At 35.0% G+C, this 24,140-nt stretch overlaps 1 protein-coding gene across 2 annotated transcripts in view; it reads right to left on the bottom strand.

The window, feature by feature from the left end:
* The window catches only part of FSTL5 (follistatin like 5), a 930,240-nt gene that overhangs the window by 415,614 nt on the left and 490,486 nt on the right, over nucleotides 1–24,140 (bottom strand). For both annotated transcript variants that reach the window (XM_024977492.2, NM_001206863.1), the window contains one exon: nucleotides 23,540–23,660. In XM_024977492.2, coding sequence (XP_024833260.1) covers nucleotides 23,540–23,660 — 121 coding nt within the window. The remainder of the gene's footprint in view (nucleotides 1–23,539; nucleotides 23,661–24,140) is intronic.

Below are 24,140 nucleotides of genomic sequence, written 5' to 3'. Positions count from 1 at the left end.
TAAGTCATTGATCCATTTTGAGTTAACTTTGTAAATGATGCAAGATATTAATCCAACTTCATTTTTATTTATATAGATAACCAGTTATCCTAACACCAATTGTTCAAAAAGACTGTCTTTTACCACTTGAATAGTTGTGGAATTTTTGTTGAAATCATTTGATTTCCATATTTTCCATTATTTTCTGTATGTCTGTCTTTATACCAGTATCACATTGGTTCAACTATGGCTTTATAGTTTTAAAATCAGGACCAGTGAGATCTTCAATTGTTCTTTTTTATCAAGTTTATTTTGTCTATCCAGAGTCCATATGAAGTTTGGAAGATATTTTCTGTTTCTGCCAAAAATGCCACAGGAATATTAATAGGGATTCCATAGCATGTGTAGATCACTTTGGTTAGTATTGACACTTTAACTAATCCAGGAACATGGAATGCCTTGCATGTACATTTTAAATCTACTACATTTATAACTTCTTTCTCTACAATCTCAGATATGTATACTAATTTAAAAATCAATATAAATATAATTTGGTTTTGAAATTATAGATTCACAGATTGTTTTTTTAAACTGAGAGATAAGTATAAGATTAACAAGTTTTTCAAGATGAAGAATTATGCAGTTGCATCTGAAATAATGTTTTAGCTGGAAGCTATATGTTTTTTACAGAAGGAGACTTTTTAAAGTCACATATACTTCTCTTCTCCCTTCAAATAGAATCCAATATGCAAATTTACTTACAGTGCTGACAAGTTCAGAACCATTTAATCTGTTATGCTCAATCAGGTGCAAATTCTACCAGTACTACAAGACATGACCAATGCAAGTTTTTTTTTTTTTAAATAATTCTGTACTTTCACTAATAAGTGCTTTGTTTAAATTACAAACAGTGTATTAAAAGCATATGATCATGGATGCATAAGGATCAAGTGCATCACGGTGAAGACTTTTTTTTTTTTTACAATAATGCTTTTTGAGCAAATTACCAACCTAATTAATAAATATATTCATATTTACTTTGGCCACTTGAGGCAAAGAACTGACACATTGGAAAAGACCCTGATGCTGGGAAAGACTGAAGGCAGGAGGAGCAAGGGGATGATAGGGGATGAGATGGTTGGATGGCATCACTGACTTGATGAACATGAGTTTGAAAAATGTCCAGGAACTGGTGATGGATGGGGAAGGCTGGTGTGCTGCAGTTCATGGGGTCACAAAGAGTCAGACATGACTGAGCAACTGAACTGAACTTATTCATATTTACACCACAAATTTCTGACTATGACTTAATTGTACATCCAAATCTGTAGATAGATTTAAGTATCGAATGGTACTTAAGAACTGGTAGAGTCAAAGTTGACATGATTATGTTCCTCGGTTTTATAGAGTTGGATAATATTGTCTATAATTAATTATAAAATGTCTTAGTGACAATTATGCTATTGTTCTAACCTGAATTATATCTCCATCTATTTATGAAAGTGTGATGAAAGACAAAAACAACTCTCACACCAAATTCTACCATACATACATACATTCTTAAGTACAATATGGCTGCAAATGAAGCCATTTCTGTTACTGCAGAGCTTCTGAATGAAGTATGCATTCATTCATCCGTAACTCTTTGAGGTCTCTGATAGTCATGACAAGCATCCCAGTAGCTTCTAACAATCCAATACATTGAAATCTTGTCTCCGCTGAAATCAGCAGAATAATCTGATAAAGTTATTAATGAAACACGTTCAGTTTAAAGCCATTAGCTCTTTTAGAACTATAAATCTTCTACATATAAGGATACTCTCTCAATTGATACTGCTTCTCTGGTAATAGCTTGGCCTTGGAGTACAAAATGAAGTGGGGCAAAAGCAAACAGAGTTTTGCCAAGAGAACGCACTGATCATAGCAAACACCCTCTTCCAAGAACACACACATGGACATCACCAGATGGTCAATATTGAAATCAGATTGATATATTCTTTGCAGTTGAAGATGGAGAAACTCTATACAGTCAGCAGAAACTAGACCTGGAGCTGACTGTGGCTCAGATTATGAACTTGTTATTGCTAAATTTAGACTTAAGTTGAAGAAAATAGGGAAAACCACTTGACCATTCAGGTATGACCTAAATCAAATCCTTTATGGTTATACAGTGGAAGTAACAAATAGATTGAAGGGATTAGCTTTGATAGACAGACAGAGGTTCAAAACATTGTACAGGAGGCAGTGATCAAGACTGTCTCCAAGAAAAAGGAATGCAAAAAGGCAAAATGGTTGTCAGAGGAGATCTTGCAAGTAGCTGAGAAAAGAAGAGAATCTAAAAGCAAGGGAGAAAAGGAAAGATATACCCTTCTGAATGCAGAGTTCCAAAGAATAGCAAGGAGAGGTAAGAAAGCCTTCCTAAGTGATCAATGAAAAGAAACAGAGGGAAACAATAGAATGGGAAAGACTAGAGGTCTCTTCAAAAAAAATTAGAGATATCAAGAAAATATTTCATACAAAGATGGGCAAAATAAAGGACAGAAATGGTATGCACCTAACAGAAACAGAAGATATTAAGAAGAGGTGGCAAGAATACACAGAAAATGTATATAAAAAATATCTTAATGACCCAGATAACCACAATGCTGTGATCGCACACCTAGAGCCAGACATTCTGGAGTGTGAAGTCAAATGGGCCTTAGGAAGCATCACTACCAACAAAGCTAGTGGAGGTGATGGAACTCCAACTGAGCTATTTCAAATCCTAAAAGATGATGATGTGAAAGTGCTGCACTCAAATATGCCAGCAAATATGGAAAACTCAGCAGTGGCCACAGGACTGGAAAAGGTCAGTTTTCATTCCAATCCCAAAGAAAGGCAATGCCAAAGAAGTCTCAAACTACTGCACAATTTCATGTGTCTCACAAGCTAGCAAAGTAATGCTCAAAATTCCCCAAACTAGGTTTCAAGAGTACGTGAACTGAGAACTTTCAGATGTTCAATCTGTTTAGAAAAGGCAGAGGAACCAGAGATCAAATTGCCAACATCTGTTGGATCATACAAAAAGCAAGAGGATTACAGAAAAACATCTATTTCTGCTTTATTTACTGGGTTGAAGCCTTTGACTATGTGGATCATAATAAACTGTGGAAAATTGTTCAAGAGATGGGAATATCATCTGCCTTACCTTCCCCTTGAGAAACCTGTATGTAGGTCAAGAAGAAACACAATTAGTACTGGACAGGGAACAACAGACTGGTTCCACATTGGGAAAGGAGAATGTCAATGCTGTATATTGTCATCCTGCTTATTTAACTTATATGCAGAATTTATCATGCAAAATGCCAGGCTGGATGAAGCACAACTGGAATCAATATTGTTGAGAGAATTATCAATAACCTCAGATACACAGATGACACCACACTTATGGCAGAAAGTGAAGAGGATCTAAAGAGCCTCCTGATGAAAGTGAAAAGGAGAGTGAAAAAGGTGGCTTAAAACTCAACATTAAAAAAACAAAGATCACGATATCCAGTCCCATCACTTCATGGCAAATAAATGGAGAAACAATGGAAACAGTGAGAGACTTTATTTTCGGGGGCTCCAAAATCACTGCAGATGGTGACTGCAGCCACAAAATGAAAGGGCGCCTGCTCCTTGGAAGAAAAGCTATGGCAAAAATAGACAGCATATTTAAAAGCAGAGACGTTACTTTTCTGACAAAGGTCCAGATAGTCAAAGCTATGGTTTTTCCAGTAGTCATGTATGGATGTGAGTTGGACCATAAATAAAGCTAAGCACTGAAGATGATGCTTTTGAATTGTGCTGTGGAGAAGACTCTTGAGAGTCCCTTAGAATGCAAGGAGATCAAACCTGTCTATTGTAAAGGAAATCAGTCCTAAATATTCATTTTAAGGGCTGATACTGAAACCGAAGCTCCAATATTCTGGCCACCTGATGTGAAGTACTAACTCATTGGAAAAGATCCTGATGCTGGGAAAGATTGAAGGCAGGAGGAGAAGGGGACAATAAAGGATGAGATGGTTGGACGGGATCATGGACTGGACAGACATGAATTTGAGCAAGCTCCGGGAATCTGTGATGGACAGGGATGCCTGGCATGCTGCAGTTATGGGCTCCCAAAGAGTCAGACATGACTTCGCAACAGAACAGAACTTCTGAACTGAACTAGGATCAAATTTTCATGCTTTGGGTTATTATCATTTTTTGAATGGCTCTTCATGCATCAAAAAATGGCAAAAGGCCAATAACACAAATTATAAAATGAATTTTCGGGATAGAACATATCAGTTGTAATTTATTCTACTTTATTAGATCAAGTAGCAGCAGAGTGAATAGTTTCTAGAGAAAAGAATGCAATTCTTTGCTAAAAAGGCAATAATAAGTAAATCCATATAGCCTGGACTTTGAAGAATGATCCCAATTAAATTGGTGAGTCCTAATCTCTCCATAAACAGTCATGTCTGGAAATCGTAATATTTTTCAGCAAGTGATAACTTGTGGAGCCAAGTTTGAAATCAAAATTTAAAAAGTTAATAAATCCTTAAAGACTAAAATATGCAGGAAATATTTTATTGTATATATTTATCACTGTACATGAAAATGTGCTACTTTTAAATTTAAATAGCCTATAAATACTGCTTTTATATTACAAAACCTTTTTCAAATAATGTATTAAAATAAAATTGCTTTGTTATATTGTAGGGTGATAATGTGAATATTTTATAAGCAATGGCATATATGGCTCTTTCATCTGTTGTTTAAACATAGTTGCAGGGTGTTAAAATATTTAATTATGCATTGTTACTAGAGTGTTGAATGTGTATAAAGGGCTGGAAAATAATTTGCAGTTTTAATAAGCTTCATAAAAATAACATTCATTACATAAAAATTGTGTCAGTCTATAAATTTAAAAAATCTCACTCACTATAGCAGTAACATAAAATCCTGATTGCAAAAGAAAATGTTACCACTTCATATATTCTAGGACAAATGCAATTACTATTAAAAAATGTTGAGCTGTTACCTATGTAGTTTTAAGAATGCTAATATAGAAAGTTTTTATAAAAGAAGATTCTACCAAAATTAATTGTGTCAATAGAAATATGACTAGCAAGGCTGTATATTGTTACCCTGCTTCTTTTACTTATACGCAGAGTACATCACGAGAAATTCTGGGCTGGATGAAACACAAAATGGAATCAAGATTTCTGGGAGAAATATCAATAACCTCAGATATGCAGATGACACCACCCTTATCCCAGAAAGTGAAGAAGAACTGAAGAGCCTCTTAATGAAAGTGAAAGAGGATTCAAATGTATTCTTTTTAATGGTTGAGTAATACTCCATTGTGTATATGTACCACTGCTTTCTTATCCATTCATCTGTTGATGGACATCTAGGTTGCTTCCATGTCCTGCCTATTATAAACAGTGCTGTGATGAACATTGGGGTATACGTGTCTCTTTCAGTTCTGGTTTCCTTAGTGTGTATGACCAGTAATGGGATTGCTGGGTCATAAGGCAGTTCTATTTCCAGTTTTTTAAGGAATCTCCACACTGTTCTCCATAGTGGCTGTACTAGTTTGCATTCCCACCAACAGTGTAAGAGGGTTCCCTTTTCTCCACACCCTCTCCAGCATTTATTGCTTGTAGACTTTTGGATCGCAGCCATTCTGACTGGCGTGAAATGGTACCTCATAGTGGTTTTGATTTGCATTTCTCTGATAATGAGTGATGTTGAGCATCTTTTCATGTGTTTGTTAGCCATCTGTATGTCTTCTTTGGAGAAATGTCTATTTAGTTCTTTGGCCCATTTTTTGATTGGGTCCTTTATTTTTCTGGAATTGAGGAGTTGCTTGTATTTTTTGATTGGGTCATGTATTTTTCTGGAATGTAGGAGTTGCTTGTATATTTTTGAGATGAGTTGTTTGTCAGTTGCTTCATTTGGTATTATTTTCTCCCATTCTGAAGGCTGTCTTTCACCTTGCTTATAGTTTCCTTTGTTGTGCAGAAGCTTTTAAGTTAAATTAGGTCCCATTTGTTTATTTTTGCTTTTATTTCCAATATTCTGGGAGGTGGGTCATAGAGGATCCTGCTGAATCAGTTCTAATGAGGTGGATGAAACTGGAACCTATTATACAAAGTGAAGTAAGCCAGAAAGAAAAACACCAAAAAAAAAAAAAAAAGAAAAACACCAATACAGTATACTAATGCATATATATGGAATTTAGAAAGATGGTAACAATAACCCTGTATACGAGACAGCAAAAGAGACACTGATGTATAGAACAGTCTTTTGGACACTGTGGGAGAGGGACAGGGTGGGATAATTTGGGATAATGGCATTGAAACATGTATAATATCATATATGAAATGAATTGCCAGTCCAGGTTTGATGCACGATACTGGATGCTTGGGGCTGGTGCACTGGGATGACCCAGAGGGATGGTATGGGAGGAAGGAGGAGGGTTCAGGATGGGGAACACGTGTATATCTGTGGTGGATTCATTTTGATATATGGCTAAACCAATACAATATTGTAAAGTTAAAAAATAAAATTAAAAAAAAGAAAGTGAAAGAGGAGAGTGAAAAAGTTGGCTTAAAGCTCAACATTCAGAAAACTAAGATCATGGCATCCGTTCCTATCACTTCATGGCAAATAGATAGAGAAAGAGTAGAAACAGTGACAGATTTTATTTTGTGGGCTCCAAAATCACTGCAGATGGTGACTGCAGCAATGAAATAAAAAGACGCTTACTCCTTGGAAGGAAAGTTATGACCAACCTAGACAGCATATTAAAAAGCAGAGACATGACTTTGCCAACAAAGGTCTGTCTAGTCAAGGCTATGGTTTTTCCAGTGGTCATATATGGATGTGAGAGTTGGACTATAAAGAAAGCTGAGCGCTGAAGAGTTGATGCTTTTGAACTGTGGTGTTGGAGAAGACTCTTGAGAGTCCCTTGGACTGCAAGGAGATCCAAACAGTCCATCCTAAAAGAAATCAGTCCTGAATGTTCATTGGAAGGACTGATGTTGAAGCTGAAACCCCAATACTTTGGCTACCTGATGCAAAGAACTGACTCATTTGAAAAGACCCTGATGCTGGGAAAGAATGAAGGTGGGAGGAGAAGGGGACGACAGAGGAGAGATGGTTGGCAGCATCACTGACTCAATGGACATGAGTTTGAGTAAACTCTGGGAGTTGGTGATGGACAGGGAGGCCTGGCATGCTGCAGTTCATGGGGTCACAAAGAGTTGGACACGACTGAGTGAAAGAACATATAACATGAAGCACAATCACTCATTCAGATTTATAGTTTGCTCAACTAATTAGGTTTGATATCATTTCATTCTTCATTTTACATCAGTAAGAAAAAAAGTTAATTTCTTGCTACTTCAGTAGCTCAAAAATTGTGTAACAAATTTCTCAGAACTTCATTTTTAAAAATCTGTTGTTTTCTGTATGTAAATTATTTCTACTATAATGAAATGATACATTAAGATCTCCAGGAATAATGTGGATATTTTTGAATTTGAAGTTTGACAAAGCAAGTAATATAACCGATTAATTTATTTCAATGTATTTTTTGTTAGTCACAGCAAACTGATTGATATAATTCTTATCAATACTAATCTTGAATTGAAAAGTATGTATTTTCTAAGAATCTTTTCTAGAAATTTTCAGCTGTATCCTTCAAAAAATATTTTGGGTATTTTCTCTTAAATATTCCTCAAGCCCATATTCTGTTACTTCCTCTGTTACCCTTGTTCAATCCCTCAAAACTTATCACCTAGAAAATTGCAGCTGGTAGTCAGCCATGTTCTGGTGAATCTTTAAAAACATGCCATGGGCCAATTTTCAGTTTCCAATATGACATCAACTTGATAGTAAATTTCCTGAAAATGCAATCACTGCCTTCAATACATCATTGAACAGCAGCAATCTGCTGTTCTTTCTGATTCTGATCTTGTTTTTTAACTGGATCTTGCACTCAGCTTAAATGATTCTTCTAAATTTAGATCTGATAATTCCATATCACTGCCAAGTGCCTTGCCTATTATACATGAACTAGCTCTGTTTGTCAATATCCTTAGAATTTAAAGATCTATTCTCTGCCTCCTTCCTCAGCCTGTTTTCTCACTGATTTCCAGCTTGTACTTCCATCTTCTATGACTCTCCCAAACTGCTTGCGATTTCCCACAACTAGATCTTTCCTGATATGATCTCTTTAGTGGAAATCACCTGGTCTCTGGCTGTCTCCTTAAGAACTCATACCTGGGGATATACTTACTTCAGAAGTTATCTTTGCTCAGAATCCATCACTGAGACTGCTCTCTTTTTTGGTGCCTTGTGTATTACACAACACAACTTTTAGTGTTTAATTTCCTCAAGTTGAAAAGACAAACTCCTATCTATCTTTATATTTGTAGTGACAAGCCTTGATAATGTCGCATAAGAATATAACAGATGTTGGTTGTTGTGGATAAAGTTAATAATTGTAACATGAAATTGTAAATATGTAAAAGGATGTAATTGAGTCTTCACATAATTGATAAAGTGTAAAGTACAGAATACTTAACATGAAATATACCACACTTCTTCTTTTCCTTTCTTCTTTTTCTTTTCAATCCCACATCTCTGTTCTCTCTGTTTTTCTGCCTCCATCCCTAACTCTCTCACTCCCTCTTTCTCTTTCCTCCTTCCATCCAACTTATCTTTCTAACTCTTATTTTTGTTGAAAATGATCATCCTTTTGGTATAGACAAGAACAATATATACGAAGATGTCTAATTTACTTATGTATTTACTGAAGTGTAATTATGATTAATAATCAATTTATAGCCACACTAAGAAGAAACTTGACTTCCCTGGTGGCTCAGATGGTAAAGCGTCTGTCTACAATGCGGTAGACCCAGGTTCAATCCCTGGGTTAGGAAGATCTCCTGGAGAAGGAAATGGCAATCCGCTCCAGGATTATTGCTTGGAAAATCCCATGGACAGAGGAGCCTGGTAGGCTACTAATCATTCACTCTCCCCTAGGCAGTCAAATGTGTATTACCTTTCAAGATGATCAGTAATCTGTAACTAATGTAATGCTTTAAACATCACAGATGCTTTGCTTTAGTCCCAGCTGATCATCAATAACAAAGGTCCATCTATATTACTTGAATGTCTGGTAACAGATTCACTGCAATTTGCTCCCCTTTTATAACAACAATTTCTGTCAGAATGAGCATAATTTACAGTGTATACATTGCACATGATAGTATTCCAAGCCCCATGAAATACTGTCAGGCAGCTAAACAGCACTAGGAGTAGATGTCTCCTTTCCATATTTGTTAAGAAATTTATTTAGCTTAAATATATTGTAAAGTTGTCATATAAGGATATAATAAATGTCCATTAAAATTTAAGATAAATATATTTGTTATAGAAAAATTTTTGTTCAAAATGTACTAAGGATGATTGCAATGGTAGAATATGCTAAAAAATACACTTGCCAATTAACACTGCAGAAATAGAGGTTCATTATAAATTGAGGGAGAGAAATTGGAATGGAATTTCCTTGAGAGATGGAACTTTGTTGTTGAATAAATAGAGTAAAAAATAAGATTGAAAATTATTAAATACAATCAAACACATACCTTAAATAAGTAATCATCAATTAATTATTTGTATACAAGTGTGAAGATAAATGTGTATTAACATTTCATTTTGTTAACTCTTGAATGTTTGTTGAAAATATTGTCTTTAATATATTTTACAACTGGTTTTGGAATATCTGAAGGGGAAACTGCCAAGAAATTACTGTCCACTGAATAATGATAAGGCGTGGTAATAAGTACTTTACACATATCTTGTTAAGATGAATATGCATATCAGTTCGCTTCAGTTCAGTTGCTCAGTCATGTCTGACTCTTTGTGATGCCATGGACTGCAGCACACCAGTCCTTCCTGTCCATCACCAACTCCCAGAGTTTACTCAAACTCAAGTCCATTGAGTTGGTGATGTAATCCAACCATCTCATCCACTGTTATTCCCTTCTCTTCCCACCTTCATTCTTCCCCAGCACTAGAGTCTTTTTAAAAGAGTCATCTCTTCGCTTCAGGTAGCCAAAGTATTGGAGTTTCAGCTTCAACATCAAGCCTTCCAATGAACATTCAGGACTGATTTCTTTTAGGATGGACTGTTTGGATCTCCTTGCCGTCCAAGGGACTCTCAAGAGTCTTCTCCAACACTGCAGTTCAAAAGCATCAATTCTTCAGTGCTCAGCTTTCTTTATAGTCCAACTCTCACATCCGTACATGACTACTAGAAAAACCATAGCCTTGACTAGACAGATCACTGTTGGCAAAATCATGTCTCTGCTTTTTAATATGCTGACTAGATTGGTCATAACTTTCCTTCCAAGGAGTAAGTGTCTTTTTATTTCATTGCTGCAGTCACCATCTGCAGTGATTTTGGAGCCCCCCAAAATAAAATCTGTCACTGTTTCCACTCTTTGTCTATCTATTTGCCATGAAGTGATAGGACCAGATGCCATGATCTTAGTTTTCTGAATGTTGAGTTTTAAGTCAACTTTTTCACTCTCCTCTTCCACTTTCATTAAAAGGCTCTTCAGTTCTTCTTCACTTTCTGCCATAAGGGTGGTATCATCTGCAAATCTGGATTATTGATATTTCTCCTGAAATCTTGATTCCATCTTGTGCTTCATCCAGCCCAGCATTTCTCATGATGTACTCTCATGATGTAACATAGAAGTTAAATAAGCAGGGTGACAATATACAGCCTTGATGTACTCCTTATCCTATTTGAAACCAGTCTGTTCCATGTCCAGTTCTAAATGTCGCTTCCTGACCTGAATACAGATTTCTCAGGAGACAGGTCAGGTGGTCTGGTATTCCCATCTCTTTCAGAATTTTCCACACTTTATTGTGATCCACACAGTCAAAGGCTTTGGCATAGTCAATAAAGCAGAAATAGATGTTTTTCTTCAACTCTCTTGCTTTTTCAATGATCCAGTGGATGTTGGCAATTTGATCTCTGGTTCCTCTGCCTTTTCTAAAACCAGCTTGAACATCTGGAGGCTCATGGTTCACCTATTGTTGAAGCCTGGCTTTCAGAATTTTCAGCATTACTTTACTAGAGTGTGAGATGAGTGCAATTGTGCAGTAGTTTGAGCAATCTTTGGCATTGCCTTTCTTTGTGATTGGAGTAAAAACTGACCTTTTCCAGTCCTGTGGCCACTGCTGAGTTTTCCAAATTTGCTGACATATTGAGTGCAGCACTTTCACAGCATCATCTTTAGGATTTGTGATAGCTCAACTGGAATTCCGTCACCTCCACTAGCTTTGTTCGTAGTGATGCTTTCTAAGGCCCACTTGACTTCACATTCCAGGATGTCTGGCTCTAGGTGAGTGATTACACCATTGGGATTATCTGGGTCATGATGATCTTTTTTTTTTAAGTTCTTCTGTGCATTCTTGCCACCTCTTCTTAATATGTTCTGCTTCTGTTATGTCCGTACCATTTCTGTCCTTTATTGAGCCCATCTTTGCATGAAATGTTCCCTTGGTATCTCTAATTTTCTTGAAGAGATCTCTAGTCTTTCCCATTCTATTGCTTTCCTCTATTTCTTTTTTTTTTAATTTTTTTTATTTTTAAACTTTACAATATAGTATTAGTTTTGCCAAATATCGAAATGAATCCGCCACAGATATACCTGTGTTCCCCATCCTGAACCCTCCTCCCTCCTCCCTCCCCATACCCTCCCTCTGGGTCGTCCCAGTGCACCAGCCCCAAGCATCCAGTATCGTGCATTGAACCTGGACTGGCGACTCGTTTAATACATGATATTATACATGTTTCAATGCCATTCTCCCAAATCTCCCCACCCTCTCCCTCTCCCACAGAGTCCATAAGACTGATCTATACATCAGTGTCTCTTTTGCTGTCTCGTACACAGGGTTCTTTGCACTTATCACTGAGGAAGGCTTTCTTATCTCTGCTTGCTATTCTTTGGGACTCTGCACTCAAATGGATATATCTTTCCTTTTCTGCTTTGCTTTTTGCTTTTCTTCTTTTCACAGATATTTGTAAGGACTCCTCAGACAGTCATTTTGATTTTTGCATTTCTTTTTCTTGGGGATAGTCTTGATCCCTGTCTCCTGTACAATGTCACGAACCTCTGTCTGTAGTTCATCAGGCACCCTATCAGATAGAGTCCCTTAAATATATTTCTCACTTCTACTGTATAATCGTTAGGGATTTCATTTATGTACATAAATTTCTTTTCATTGCGATGACCTCAAGGCACTGCAAAATATTTTAGTAATGTCTAAGCATTAAAGAATTATTAGGTTATTTTGAGTGTAGTGCATTAATTCCCCTGGGATCTCAGAGGTAACAATAGTCTGAAGCTATTTTCAATACTCTCCAAAATTGTATATTAAACTTTGTGATATATAAGGATGTACAGGCTCCTTGAAACTGTCTCACTGTTCATTCAGTACAAGGACTGAAGAAACTCAGATTAGTGATCCTTTTATTCTAAGAACAGGTTTTCAATGAAAGGCTTATATATATATAATTGGTCCATTTATTTTAGATCAGAAGGAAAAAAAGTCATTAATTTTAAAATAAGATAAGATAAATTTTAAAATAAGATAAAATCTTAAAATTATCTTAAAATCAGATAATATATTTTAGAGGTGTTAACTGTGAATAGGGATAATACAGCTTAAACATCAATTGATAAACATTTGGGAAACACTGGTAGAAGGTTACATATAAAATATATGGTAGACTTCAAAACTTGATGAGAAAAATTATACAAATTATTTCCTTTATTTTACATTGATTTTATGTTGTGATAATAATATTTTGAATATATTGGGGCAAATAAATTGTCTTTAAAATCAATTTTACTTCTTTCTTTTCTGTTTTTAATGTGACTACTACAACAATTAAAATTATTAGGACAGAGAATTTCTTCCTTTGAGGAATAATAGCTTTACAACAGTAATAAAGTATCACGATTATAATTTGTATAATTATGATATCTTTACACAAATGCATTCATTAAAAGCATGATGTTAGACTATATTTGTTGATGCTGTGTTTCCAATATACAATTAATTAAACGAAGGTAGAATTAAAAGAAATCTTGAATATAAAAGTAATGTGGTCATATATATTTCTCAAAGTGATTATAACTGATGGTGGAATTAAAATAGATTCTTACTTTTGTTTTGAATGTCTTTCTGCTGTCTTTAATTTCTATAATAAGAAAAATAAATATTGCTTTTTTTTTTTAGTCGATAAGTCATGTCTGACTCTTTGTGATCTCATGGAGCATAGCCCTCCAGGCTCCTCTGCTTGTTGGATTTTCCAGGCAAGAAAGCTGGAGGCAGTTGTCATTTCCTCTCCAGGGGATTTTCCTGACCCAGGAATTGAGGAATGGAAGCCCAAGAAAAATAAATATACTTTCTTTAAAAAAAACTATAGAATTATGGAATAAATGCAGGCAAAAAATAAAGATCTTGATAGAACTTTTATTAATACATGATTTGGGTTAAATTTTATGAAAATCCAAAACTCAATTTCTTGTGTTTTGATTCATTTCTTTTTTTCAACAAGATACAATGGATTCAAATGAATATTGATACTGAACATAAATCTTATGATTTCTATATGCATTGATACAGTCTATGCAAAGCTTCATGTTTTATCTGGTAATATCCATACAACTCCTCTGTGAAAGTGTTAGAACTCACTTAAATGACAGGATAGACCTCTAGCTGGTAAAAAAAAAAAAAAAAGAGAGAGAGAGACAGTGATAACTATGAAGTGAAAAAAAAAAAAAATGTTAGCTATTCAGTCATGTCCTACTCTTTGTGACCCCATGGAGTGTAGCCCAAAGGCTCCTCTGTCCATGGGATTCTCCAGGCAAAAATTCTGGAGTGGGTAGCCATTCCCTTCTCCAGGGGATATTCCCGACCCAGGAATCAAACCTGGGTCTCATGCATTGCAGATAGATTATTTACAGTCTGAGCCACCAGAGAAGCCTAAGTAATAGATATACATTAAAAAATAAATCTAGCAAAAATGTAATTTTTAAGTATTAGCTTCCAAATAGTATAAATGAAAAAATATCTGATTCATCTGCTATTATATATTTATAAGCATCACTTTTTAGAGTTCATAATAACACTCACTTGGTAAATTAATGCCTCTCTAAAGGATCGTTTGACAGAACAGACTTTTATAAGGAAACTTTCAGTTGGAAACTTTAGATAAAATGCATCTTCTCAAACTAACCTAGACAAAGAAATTCAGAAAAGAGCTAATAATTAAAATGTGACATATTTCATTCCAATTGTTTTAAATTGCTGAACAATTTTGGTCAATTAAAAACTTAAATCCCGTAAGTAGGAACTCAGTTTGGGAATCTGAGTTACTTTAAAATGAAGCAAAGGCTTTGTTGCCAATCTGCAGCCACTGTTTCACGTCCAAATAGATGGGCTCTTTGGCAGCAGTGTGGCTGGAATCTTCACAGTAAAGCCACTATGAGGAGACGCCAACAGATATGGTTTCATACCACAAAAGGACAATGCAAACTTCAGTTCAAGGTGTTTCTAAGAAACTGGTATTAAGACCAGGGGGTTAACAAAGCTTAAGTGTGAAAGCAAAATAGTTAGTCACTCAACAGTGTCTGACTCTTTGTGAATCCATGAATTGTAGCCTGTCAGGCTTCTCTGTCCATGGAATTCTCCAGGCAAGAGTACTGGAGTTTGGTGAAAAGTGAAAGTGAAGTCGCTCAGTTCTGTCTGACTCTTTGCGACCCTGTGGACTGTAGCCTACCAGGCTTCTCCATCCATGGGATTCTCCAGGCAAGAATATTGGAGTGGGTTACCATTTCCTTCTCCAGGAGATCTTCCCCACCCAGGGATCAAACCCAGGTCTCCCACACTGCAGGCAGATTCTTTACCAGTGAATTACAGATATTGTGAAAATCTACAAACAGCCTCAGGCAAAGTCCTTCCCAGAATATTATAGTGAAATAAGCGAAAAGTAATTTTAAGTCAGATGCACTAAATTATGATTAACAAGGTATGTCACAATGTGAAAAATAAGAATAATTGGTCAGTTACCATTTCATTATTTTTTATTTCTATTTCACTTTGTTTCAGACAAGTCCTTATTTTCAATATCTATATGACAGAAGAGTCAAAATGTCAAGAAATAAATAGAAGTGTTTCACTTGAAATAATAGAAGCTGAAATATCTGAGTCTGCATTTAAAAGTAACAAACAGGTCAACAAACAAAATTTACCTGTGAGAGATCAGAGCATGTAGAATGCTAGTGTTTATAGGTAAAAAGGGAAACATAAAGGTGTACCAGCTACACCAGATTAAGGTAATATAAACAGGATGAGGACAGAGTCATCTCCAAATTGGAAAGATTTAAGATATAATCTTACAGTTTTGAAGATTTTAAAATTATAGTTCAAATCTGTATTACCTCATCAGTTGTTCTTGTATTAACAGTTAGGGTATAAAAGTTTTTTTGTTTTGTTTTGTTTTGTTTTGTTGTTTGTTTAAGACCAAGAAACTGTCGTTTTGGAATATATGTGTATACATAAAATTTCAACAATCATGTTTTGCAACAGTATTTTTTATAGTGGCTAGAACCCAGACACAGCACAAATAACACACAGTGTAACCATCTGTAAGACAGTGATTCTGTATTTATCCAACCATCAAGGCATATCTGCATACTCCAACACAGAAGAGTACAGCCATACACACATGTGAACTAACTTTGTAATCAAAGCTCATAGTAGAAGATTGATTTCTCCAGTGAATCAGTCAAAGTTTTATACAGTTCCTGCAAAATTTTATTCTACAATGATCCAGTATGGATTCTTTTATGAATATAGCAGTTCTCTCAATCCAACGCTCCAACGCAGCATTTCCCAAATCAGTGTGGGATTTTTTAATCCAGATAAATAGTATAAGCTTGCCAGCACCTTAGAAGTCTTTCTCTTGCCTGTGTTCCCAAAGGGGACCATTCACATTAACTACTATAACCACAAATGAGTTTTATATATTTTAGATTTTAACTAAATATATACTTTAAGGTACATTTATGTGCTCTGCTTCTTTGCTCAGAATTTTTTTCATTTTTTAACATCCAACTTTTCAGCCACTAGCACTTAACTGTCTACACTTACATCTCTGCTGCAAAGTGCCATGACCAAAGTGACCAATAACTTCCTTATTGCCAGTCCAGTGCCCATTCATCTGTTGTATACTTTCTTGCTTTGAACTTAGCCTTGAAAACAATTCCTTACTAAAAGTCCACGATGGTGTACTCCTTTGGCTTTCCTCCTATCTCTCTGTGCTATTGTTTAGTTTTAGTTTCCTACTGCCGTTTTACTCTTCTCTCCACAAACAGTAAGTCTCCTACATATGACTCTTCAAGTTGTGAACTTTCAAAGATGCGTTCCCTCAGTGTCAGGCATAAGTGAAATTGCAGCTTTCTCTCCATCTCCTCTTGCTGATGATCTTTCAGCTAGCTCTACCATCTGCCACCTCCTCTCCATTCTCCAGTCAATAACTCCTCCTGCCTGCTTACTCAATGCCAGCCCCTGTGTGCCAGCTGTTGTACTGTACTACTGTACTTTTCAAGGTTTTCAAGATTAAAAATGTGTTTTTATGCATTATTTGTGTGAAAAGTATTATAAACCTATTATATAGTACAGTACTATATAGCTGATTGTGTTAGTTGGGTAGCTAGGCTAACTTTGTTGGATTTATGAACAAATTAGACTTATGAATCAGCTCTTGGCATGGAACTTGTTCATGAAGGGGACTTCCTGTACTTACCTTGAATACCTCCATCCTTGCCACAGAATCAAATTTTAACTACATGCTCTATGTCTCTCCTTGTGACCATAGCTCTCACCTGACTCTGGGCCACCTGATTCTCCAACTAAAAGTTTCTATTTGAATATGCCAATATGTCTAAAATTTAACTAGATATACTCCCCAAACTTGTTTCTTTTCCTGTGCTTCCTAACTTAATGAGTAGCATCATTATTTAGCTTTGTATGCAAACTAGATAATTTGACATTATCCTTGACCCTATCCTCTCCCTCCCATGTGTATGTAATCACTCATCTAATCCAGCTAATTCTACTTGTAAGCTATTTTCCAAATACGGACACATCCTTACATTATTGCTACTGCTCTTCTAGTCCTGTCTCCATCACTTTCACATGCTTCAACATTCTTAATTGGTCACTAAATTCAGCTATTTTTCTCAAATAAAGAACTTTCATATACTAATGATGTAATGTCAATGAATGTTAATATGATACTTATATTTCATTGCTTGAATTATTAGATGGTTCTGATAATTAACATTTTATTGCAGCAACTGTGATTTCCTAGAAAAATAAATTTTCTTTTCCTTATAATGTCACTATCAAATCTATACTCCATTAAGAAGCCTTTCACATATAATCATGAAGACTTAGGTGATTTAAAGTAACTCTTGCATTTAAAAAAAATTTAGAATCCTAATTATTCTTTTTTAAAAATGAGAGACAGATATTGTACAATTAGTTTCAATATAAATCTCACAATTGATGCATTAGGCTTGCAAAAACCAAATTACTTTATGCATAGTAGAAAAATATCTTCCTGTAGATCCTTCCACATAGAGATTGTTCTGAATTGAATAAAGATATATTTAAGGGTGACATTAGACCTGTAATCACTAGAACACATACATGTCTTAAAGTGTATGTAAATGGCTTAGGGAACTACAACTCATACTTATTTAATAGAATTTCAAGAATGTCAGAATTACACAAACTCCTCACTCCATACAATTTTAAATCAAAGCACTATATAGTTTAACTTAGGAAATTAAGTACTTGAAAAGCATTTCCAAAACAAATATATATTTAGGGGGTAGACAACTGCACTAATTTGGGCAATCTAGAATGTCCAAATGAAAATGAGTATTTCCTAAAATTAATAGTCATATAATTTCACTTTATTATCCCAACTGAATGCGCAAAACTAAATATATATAAACATTTATTTAAACATCATTTCTGAAATTCTGTGTGTGATCATATTGTCTGATGGTGAATTACTTGCACTTACCTATGGATTTGAAGCAAAAACATATATTTCAAGGCAAGTCAAACTTAATCAAACATTGTATTTTGATTTTCAGTTGGTTTTCAGTTGATTTTCAGTTGTACTGTCTCTATATGCCAGTACAAGTCCTTATAGTTAATAAAAATACTATCTGTTTTTAATTCTAAGCACTCTTTACACTGAAAATCTACACATTTTACTCTTGAGACAACAAAATGCAGGGATGCAGGGTGCCCACAATTTGAAAAGAAGGTTTAGTATTTCCTCTAAGTATTCAAAACTATGTCTGACCTCACTTAGTATTTATTGGATCCCATTACACATATTTCCAAGTTTGTTAACCAAAGAAAGCATGATTTAAGATATTTGATACTTGCAGTGAGAGTGAGGGATTTAGGTATCTTAGAAAACTCAAAGGATTTTTTACTAATGTCAAAAACACTGGAGAGAAATTAAGAATGTCACATAATGCTTATTAGGAAATAATAAAATAATTCATCTTATCCAAAATGGAAAAAAAATTATGAAAAACTTTATAAGTGTGAAAACAACACTCTAATATAATGTAATAACACTTGATGATGTGCTGGCTTTTTTTCTTTACCATTAACATTTACCTACTTGCTTTGCAAACTTTTTCCCATTTTATATGATAGCAGTTTATTAACTGGAATTCAAGAATTCTATCTATCCTTATATCCAGCAGTTAAATAATGAGTGGATAAAGATAAATTTAACTTCTCTGGCCTTAGTTTTTTCTCTTGGATATTCATTCAGGGACTTTTTAGTTTTCTGTGCTTTCGTTTTAGAAACTATCTGAGGGAATGAATTCTATGTATGAAAAATGATTAGTATTTACCCTTCCTTCATCTGTCATTTTTATCATTGTCTGAGATGATGTATCCCTCAGGGAAAGAAAACATCTTTTTCAAGTTACTTTAACTAATACAGCACTCTATACACATAGGTCAGAGAAGGCAATGGCACCCCACTCCAGTACTCTTGCCTGGAAAATCCATGGACGGAGGAGCCTGGTAGGCTGCAGTCCATGGGGTCGCTAAGAGTCGGACACGACTGAGCGACTTCACTTTCACTTTTTACTTTCATGCTTTGGAGAAGGAAATGGCAACCCACTCCAGTATTCTTGCCTGGAGAATCCCAGGGACAGAGGAGCCTAATGGGCTGCTGTCTATGGGGTCGCACAGAGTCGGACACAACTGAAGCAACTTAGCATAGCAGAGCATACACATAGGTACTTAGTACATAATTTTAAAATGGATTGCCTTTTCACTATTTTTATACATTTTTATTCATAATATTAATATTTTAAATAGAATTACTTTTTAAAATCATGTCATTACACAAATCCTGTCACAAAACTGAGGTGGGTTTAGTTGTATTAAAACAGAAGGAGAGAAAAAAAAATAGGCATATGTTTCCTGCTGCTGCTGCTGCTGCTGCTAAGTCGCTTCAGTAATGTCCAACTCTGTGTGACCCCAGAGACAGCAGCCCACCAGGCTCCCCCGTCCCTGGGATTCTCTAGGCAACAACACTGGAGTGGGTTGCCATTTCCTTCTCCAATGCATGAAAGTGGAAAGTGAAAATTGAAAGGGAAGTCGCTCAGTCGTGTCCGACTCCTAGCGACCACATGGACTGCAGCCTACCAGGCTCCTCCATCCATGGGATTTTACAGGCACGAGTACTGGAGTGGGGTGCCATTGCCTTTTCCGCATATGTTTCCTACTCACATATAAATGCCTTGCTGATACAGACAATCCATACAAGTTAGTTTTGCTCTCTCCAAGAAGTCATTATAGAACTGGTTGCCCTGTTTAATAAGGTTGAAACACTAAAAATGTAAAACTATATGGAAAATTTCTTGGTTAAACCACAAGGAATATTAAAACACTCCAGATAATTCTAGAATTACTTAGAAAAACATTATCTTTTCCAACTGATTGTTAAAATAATTTTATCATAGTTAAGAAAATGTTTTGTGATGATTCAAAATTATAAAAGCTCATAATTTGATTGCCAATTGCCAAGTGCTTGCATTACCCATTATCTCTTTATGGTTCAAAAATATTTAAAATGTAAACCTTTTGTATTAGACACAATTTTCACCTAATAGCAGAATTATTAATGATATTCATTCAATTTCATGGTATTTCATATAAATAATTTCTGTAAAATTGACACCATATTACCTTCCAGCAATCAACAGAATCATATAGATTTTCTTCTATCCAAATTCAATTGTTCCTAGTGCCCAATTGTTCCTTTATAAACCATGTTTCACTATGTCTCTATCGAATGCTTATACTAATGCTTCAGATTTCTAAATTGCATAATTTTATTTATCTTTACAATATACTGACTACCTTGCCTTCCTTAGCAGCCTCAAATCATCTCTCAAACACAGTATCATATTTTCCCCTTCATAGGGGCCAGATAGTAGTATTCTTGAGAAGATTCTTATGTAGTAATATTGCTGCTGCTGCTGCTGCTGCTACTGCTAAGTCGCTTCAGTCGTGTCCTACTCTGTGCGACCTCATAGACGGCAGCCTACCAGGCACCGCCGTCCCTGGGATTCTCCAGGCAAGAACACTGGAGTGGGTTGCCAGTTCCTTCTCCAATGCATGAAAGTGAAAAGTGAAAGTGAAGTCGTTCAGTTGTGTCCGACTCTTAGCGACCCCATGGACTGCAGCCTACCAGGCTCCTCCTTCCATGGGATTTTCCAGGCAAGAGTACTGAAGTGGGGTGCCATTGCTTTCTCTGATTGATATTGCTAGGGATCACTATTCAGTCTTCGCCATGTTATCACAAAAATAATATGTTATTCACATTTTATTTTCATTGTTTTGTCATTTTCTAGCTCCACTTTTCCACCATCAACAATAACTACATTTCAAATAAAAATCCTATAGAAACATATTTAATTCTCTTATTCACACTTGATAGTTTGTATACCATTAAAAATGTTGCCTGCTATTGCTACAAATTTCAAGTACTTTTATTTAGCCAAATCCCAGTGTCTTAATATTATGAGAGTGTGGAATAGTAGTTGTTAGATTAGACTCCCTGTTTAATAAAATAAGTTAGTAAAATAGTAATAATAGTTCATAGACTTTCTCTAAATACTGTGGTATATCATGCAGCTGAGATTTTATTTATGCCACTATAGGAAGCACACTTGACACCCTAAAATGTCTCTTTAGTATACATACTACTTGTGTACTAAAGAGACAATCAAAGCCCAAAAGACTGAGACAGTAAATTTCAATTTTCCCCCTAACTGCCTAAAAGAAAGCAGATAGAAGACCTGTTCCAGGAAGGGAGCTGTCACTGTAGGCTAACTATAATGTGAACTAGGTGTGGACAGGGAGGAACTTAGCAAATCTCTATTTGTTAAAATTCCTATGTTCTATTTTCTCTGCAGGGCCCAGCAAACATTTGTTTACCAAACATCTGCTTTTTCATTTGTCTGAAAATTGCCTTCCTGCCCTCTGAAGTCCTCTTTTGTCTTTAGCTGAGGATGGTACTCAAGGTGAGGTTTTCAGTCATTTAAGGTAAGGGTTTCAGTCATTGAGGACAGTACTTAAGGTAAGGGTTTTACTACTTAAGGTGACGGTTTTGGTTTTCCTGGGTCTCTCCCATTTATATACATTATTAAACTTTGTTTGATTTTCTCCTGCTAATATGCCTCATGACAACTTGATCCTTAGGCCAGTCAGAGAAGTCTAGAAGGGTCGTGGAACACTTCTTCCTCTCTGACACTATTCTGTTTGTCCATCTTCCGTCTTTCATCCAACAAAGACCAAATCCACTCATCCTGAAGACTCATTCAATTATTACTACCTCTACCACCTCTCCTTGATTCCCCAAGGGGGAGATTATATTCTTAATTCACTTAATATTTTGTGTAGGACTTTCTATGACATTTATCTCCTTCTATCTTAAATGATTTGGTATAACATAATATAATGTGATTTTTTATAATATAATATGTTTTCCTGATAAACCACAGTATTCCTGTTATCCTAAAGCATACAAAAGAATGCTTGCTACAGAGTGAAGTTCAATGACAAACACATAGACTTCTTAACTATAGATTCAATTATAAATTCAGCCACTTAATTCTTAATTTCTCATGTTTCAGTTTCTTCATATAATCTTCCAATGATAATGCTGCTCTCTTCTTACCTTTGAAAAGTTGTACACACCTTTAAAGGATGAAATGTTTACTGAAATATCCCATCTTGTATTATGCTTGCAATTTAAAGTGGAGATACAGCTTAATTAAATCTGAAGAGCATACTAACTTCTTGCCTTAAAGCTTTATAACCTGCAACTCTTTCATATTTATTACTTTGCTAGTATCAAATACCACATAAAATATAACCAATGTTTAATGTAAAATGATGTGATAATTACTATCATTATTCATATGAATTTTTAGAGATTTAAGTAATTTTTTCCAATATCAGACAGCTGATGTATGACAGGCATAATTCAAACATGATCTTTTTATATGAAACACAGTCTATTTCCTGTCTTTTTGGAAAAAAAATACATGTGTATATATTTGGAAAGCCATACATATGTGAATACATATAAAAATATTAAAGACAATCTATTTATCTAAAATGCCCTTTAACTTAGATTACTTTGTGATTTTCAAATACCAACCAGTTTATTTAATGATTTCCCCCCCCACCTTTTTTTTTTAACACACACTCTGAAAACATTCCTTTCTGTTTTTCTGTCTCCTAGTTTTTTTTCTTTGGAATTATTTTTAAAGAATAACCTGGCATGTAGCTTTTTAAAACAAAATCATCTTTACAATTTTGCAATACAAAGTATAAACATTCAATTTGAAGAAGTCTTAAAGCATTTATACATATATCATTCATTCTAAAGTATCTTAACGTAAATATAAATTTTCATTCATATGCTAATTTTGTTATCATATATGTAAACTATTAAACAACTTTATTTTACCTATAAGGTAAAAGAGTCACTGTGTAAATAATTAAATTGCTTTTGATAAGCAGTGACAAACAATGAAGTACTGTTCCTGGTCTAAAATAACCTTGGAAATAGCATTGTGGAATTAATAGCTAAACTAGAATCAAGAACTGATAGCAAGGGCTACTGAATATTTCTAGCTCTTTATTTTAGAATATTAAATCCCTTACCTCTTACATTCTTTTCAATAGAGCCAAACCCTTAAATTTTATCAGTTGTATCACTTCTCTTCAGTAGCAGCTTGTACTTTGAGATCAAGCAAACACATCATATTGGGTAATGAATCAGGAAAAGAAAAAAGAGGAATTAGAAAACGAATCTTATACTCACGGAATGTTCTATAAAATTCTTCAAGAGCCAGGTGCTTGTCTGAGTTAAAATCATCATATTTCAGTAGATCATACAAAGTACAATCAGAAAGGTCCTTGCCAAGTTCTTCCTGTTTTATCACCTGAAAAGAAAATTAAAATCATGCAATTATATCAGTGTCTTAACATTTCTATAGGTAATTTAAGTCTACACTTGAGCAAAGAACTGAACTTATAGGAAACCTGGGTTTTCAGTTACTGGACATTTATTTTCAAGTGTTTCAATGACATAAAATTATAAATTTGACTTAGTTTATTTTGACACTCAGACAGATACTTAGAATTTAGCCTGAAAGTTCTAATACAAAAATCTCCCAGTAGGACCCAGAAAACTTGAACATTAAAGGGGCATTTTTGTATTTTACTCATTTACTTTGCTTTACTTACATTGACTCAAGGAGTTACTTTACTTCTACATGAAAATTGCCTCCTAAGTCTCAGTGACCCATGTCAAAATGGAACAGCTCTTTCCCAACAAAAATAGTCAGTAGCTTGTTCCAATTTTCATCTTCCTATTATTTGTGAAAAATGAAGTTAGATTTTTTTTTTTTCTCTCTTTTGTC

Source organism: Bos taurus, chromosome 17 (assembly GCF_002263795.3).
Source record: "Bos taurus isolate L1 Dominette 01449 registration number 42190680 breed Hereford chromosome 17, ARS-UCD2.0, whole genome shotgun sequence".
Taxonomy (NCBI): domain Eukaryota; kingdom Metazoa; phylum Chordata; class Mammalia; order Artiodactyla; family Bovidae; genus Bos; species Bos taurus.
The sequence above is the reverse complement of the archived record's forward strand: the minus strand, read 5'-3'. Positions and strand labels throughout refer to the sequence as shown.